A 4513-nucleotide genomic window follows, 5' to 3' on the forward strand; every position below is an offset into this window, starting at 1 on the left:
CACATTTTACACACGTTCTGCTATGAATTTTAATAGCTACATCATTGTTTATCATGGATCGATTTCTATGAGAATTTTGATGGCTCACCAGGCCTGCACGACTCTGCCCACAAACCACACATAAAAAGCAGCACTCTCTCCCTTACCACAGGTTTCCCCCCTTCTAAACCCCCTCCTAATTCTCTCATATATATACACACACACACACATATGTGCACAAGCATACCTATATGTATATATAATATTGAATAGAACAAAGAGTATGAAGACTTGTACATCCACAAATTTTATCTTATAGTTATATGCAGCATATTCTAATGACCTACACGTGTTTCCTCTGCAGTGGCTACTCGCTCTTGCAAAAGCAACCTTGCATTATTGTCGATATAAATATATATATATAAATATACACACCCAAACATACAAATGTTTGTGTGTGTCAATAACCATACATATACGTTGTTGACATCATAGGAATTTATAAATTTTGAGAGAATGTGGAATAATTCTCTTTTGGAACGGTGGATTTTGAAACAGCAGAAGATGCTGTAAGAAGTAATAACGGACAAATATTGGTCTAAAATTTCTCTGGACAGAAAAAGTCAAAGGCTGCTCCAAGATCCAGTGTTTCCAAAATTACACACACACACACACACACACATAATGAACACAATATAAAAAAAAAATTAAAAACAAAAACTAAACTTTTTTCAGGATTATAATTATTTTTATTTCATGAATAAATTTTTTTCAATATTTTTTTAATACTTTTTCATCATTTATGAAATCCATATTACAAAGTCCAAAAATGTTAATTAAATTCTTTCTCAATATCAAGTATCATACAAAGTAACACAATCCACTAACACAAAGTACTTTTTTTTATATTTTGATTAGTTTCTTTTTGAGTTTTTTTTTATCGTATAACTATTTTCTGTCTTTTTTTTTATTTTTAAATATTTTTTTTCCATGCTTGCATGGGTTATACTGTTTAGCAAATTTAAATATTTGCATGAGCAGAGAGCAGATTTCATTTTTTTTTTCTTTTCTTTTGTACAGCTGGAATCTTTAATTTGTCATTGACTTCCTGATGCTAACCACTTTTCTGTGATCAAGATTATGTTAACACATACTTTCATCTACCCACCCACCCCTCTTAATTAGTTAACAAAGGGTTTAAACCAAATGCAAACACTGTAGAATCTGTACGATTTGGCATTTCAGGGTCCCAAATATATGTATTTCAGGGGCCCAAATATATATTAGTTATTTCAAAATATTATTTATGTGACAGATTTAAAACTATACTTTTCTGTAAAATACTTAAGATTCTGGGCCTTGGCAGCCAATAAAAAGGAATCAATTTTTTTATTACGTTTATTGTTATTAATATTATTATAGCTGTTGTTCCTTTTGTATTTGCCATTTTAGAGGGCTAGGTTTAAACTATGTGTCTGAAGTGCCAAAGAGATGTCACTACATTGACAAAACATTCTCCATAGCATATGACCTACAACAAATAGTATGATCTTCTGGACAGCATAAATACTAATATTGTTGTTGTTACTATTATTATTATTCTCCCTCCTTTCCTCTTCCTCCCCGTCATCTTTGATGTAACTCCCCCTACCCACGGAAATTGTAAACTTTCATTGGACCTGCTCTAAGCATGCGCTTGTAGATTGGAGAACAAAAGTTGGGTGAGGGCTTGAGTCCTTAGTGGTCAGAGTGACCCTTGGTCTGTAGGGTTCCTTGATTGGTCTTAGTTCGAGGTTCTCCTGTGTCAGAAGGACAACATCATAGTAAACTTTTTAATCTCACTTCTCCCTTCTTCTCCCTTTCTCCCCATCACTTTTTATGTAACCCCCACCTCACCCACAAAATCTATAAACTTTCCTTGTCATGATTTTTTCAGTTGAGGTCCCTGTGGCAAATAAAGAAATTATTATCATTATTATTATTATTATTGTAAAATATAACGTGTCTTCAATGGCACAACAATGCAGAGTGGACTATAATAATTGTTATAATTTAATTATCCATAGTCTGAGATAATAAATATTTCGGAATAAAATTCCTTCTTCAGATATCGCTAGGAATTGATCGAGTCACTGCTATAATCGGTTTTTCCAACGGTTACTGGGAATTTTTGTCTGGAAGCATCTCTGCAGTGGTCTCACAAAGTTCCTTCCAGGATTTCTCATGAGAAGTGCGTGAGGACGGCCATGTCTCAAGCCCGTGTGTGTTGGCACATCCGCAGCACTGCTTCTAAGTTATGTATTATACATGCATTTTCTTCTCTTTCTTTTTTTCTTTTTTTGTTATTTGACCATTTATGCTCAGTGGTATCCATCATAGGATTGCCATTGGCCAACTGCGTTCTAGATGTGATCCTGTGCCCTATGGTGGGGTGAGGGGTCGGTACCTACAGAAATTGAACTTGAAATTGCAAGCCAAATTTTTATGTTAACCCACAACTCTTACATTACCCTTCTTTTCAATGTTAACCCCACCCCAACAATCACATGTTACTCCACAGTACTATGTGACCCTAATTTTCGATGTTAACCCAGTTCTATGTTGCCCCAGTTACCCTACTTTCCACTGATAACCCACAGATCTATGTTTACCACACTTTTCAATGTCAACCCTCCAACAATTCTGTTACCCCAGTTTTCACTCACTTTTCCTGGTTAACTCCTTCCTAGAATGTTTCCCCACCTCTCATCAATAATCTGCATTTTAACGCTAGGTTAATTAAACTGCTCTCTAATGCTTTAAGTGAAGGCTGGTTGAGGAATGGATGCTGATACCTGATAGGAAAATATACACACAATGAAATTATGAAAGTGGTGGTGGTGGTGGTGGTGGCGGTGGCAGTGGTGGGAGACAAGCCTCTCTATATACAGCTAAGAATGCCTGTACCTGGCAGGTGAAGGGAAATAGTGCGGAGTTGCCGTTAAAAAAAAAAGCAAGTTTAGGAGGTGATATGCCTTTGTCTTTTGGCTCCCAGATAGCCATTATATATGATAAAAAAAAAAAGACAAAAAGAAAAAATAACTGGTATTTGCATCCTTGGCCATTTAGGTTTATACTGGCCATTATTAGACTTTGGATAGGCCAAGGGTTATCAAACAAAATTAAGCATGGACTAACGAAAACAAGGGGCCGATCTTGAAGATCAAAACAGTGCTCTTGCAACATTCATTCTCAAGCCTTCTCTCCTCCGAGAAAACCCCTAGAATCAGGCCCCGAGAGAAGAGGTCAAAATAGTACCACATGGTGCAAGAGTGCTCCAGCTACATTAAACACTGGCTGAAGGAAGACACGAACACAGAATTCTGGAGATCACAATGGAATCGGATTCTTCCCTCCTCTTTCTGTACTTCATACACACACATACCCCCCTCCGTTCCTCCCTCTCTCTCTCACTCTCACTCTATCAGTGATCATGTAGTTGTGACAGCCAGGTCATTTAGTACACAGTAATAAATTATATATAATTCTTTTGGAACCCTCTTCCAGGAAGACAATCTGGCTAATTGTTTAGGCAAGGCCCATCCTAACTGAAGTAAATTACTCTCTGCTTTCATCTTCCCCACCTCTCTCTCTCCCTCTTTCTCTACATACACACACACACACACACACATACATAAACAATAACTAAGTATGATTCATATACATACATACATACATATATATATATATATATATATACATCCAGCTGTAGAAACTCTGCCAAATCAGATTGGAGCCTGGTGTAGCCATCTGGTTCACCAGTCTTCAGTCAAATCGTCCAACCCATGCTAGCATAGAAAGCGGACGTTAAACGATGATGATGATATATATAACCGTTTAACGTCCATTTCCCATGCTGGCATGGATTGGACAGTTTGACAGGAGCTGGCCAGCTCCTATATATACACATGTATATATATACACACACACACACATGCGCGCACACACACACACACATACACACACACACACACACACACACACACACACACACTAATACACTCAGAGATGATATCATTATTCTTTGGAGTTGAGAAATCCAACATGGCAGGTTACTCATGATTTTTACATCCTTTACATGTAGGTTATTTTATTTTAAGCCTGAGAGAGGAGTGCTTATAAACATCCATTGATGTTCTTGTTTTTCCAGCTGTATACGATCTTCCCACTGATAACTATTCTCCTGTAGAGTATGTGAAGTGGAGCACATAAAAATCATGTGCCCTGGTCAGGAATGCATAAAAAACAATGGTCATAATAGTATCAGCTATGATTTTATCACCACGTGGCGTGTACTCCACCCAGATACATATATACATACATACATACACACACACACACACATATATATATATACACGCACATACATATATGCACACATACATACATATATATATGTATATGTATATGTATATATATATATATATATATATATATATATGTGTGTGTGTGTGTGCATATATGTGTATGTGTATAGTATGTGTATATATATATA

At 36.4% G+C, this 4513-nt stretch overlaps 1 protein-coding gene across 1 annotated transcript in view; it reads right to left on the reverse strand.

Moving 5' to 3' along the window:
- Positions 1–478: 478 nt before the first annotated feature.
- The window catches only part of LOC106879505 (midnolin-B), a 15448-nt gene continuing 11413 nt past the window's right edge, over positions 479–4513 (reverse strand). The window contains exon 6 of the mRNA XM_014929113.2: positions 479–546. Coding sequence (XP_014784599.2) covers positions 479–546 — 68 coding nt within the window. The remainder of the gene's footprint in view (positions 547–4513) is intronic.

The sequence above is a fragment of the Octopus bimaculoides genome, chromosome 10 (genome assembly GCF_001194135.2).
Source record: "Octopus bimaculoides isolate UCB-OBI-ISO-001 chromosome 10, ASM119413v2, whole genome shotgun sequence".
Lineage (NCBI taxonomy): Eukaryota > Metazoa > Mollusca > Cephalopoda > Octopoda > Octopodidae > Octopus > Octopus bimaculoides.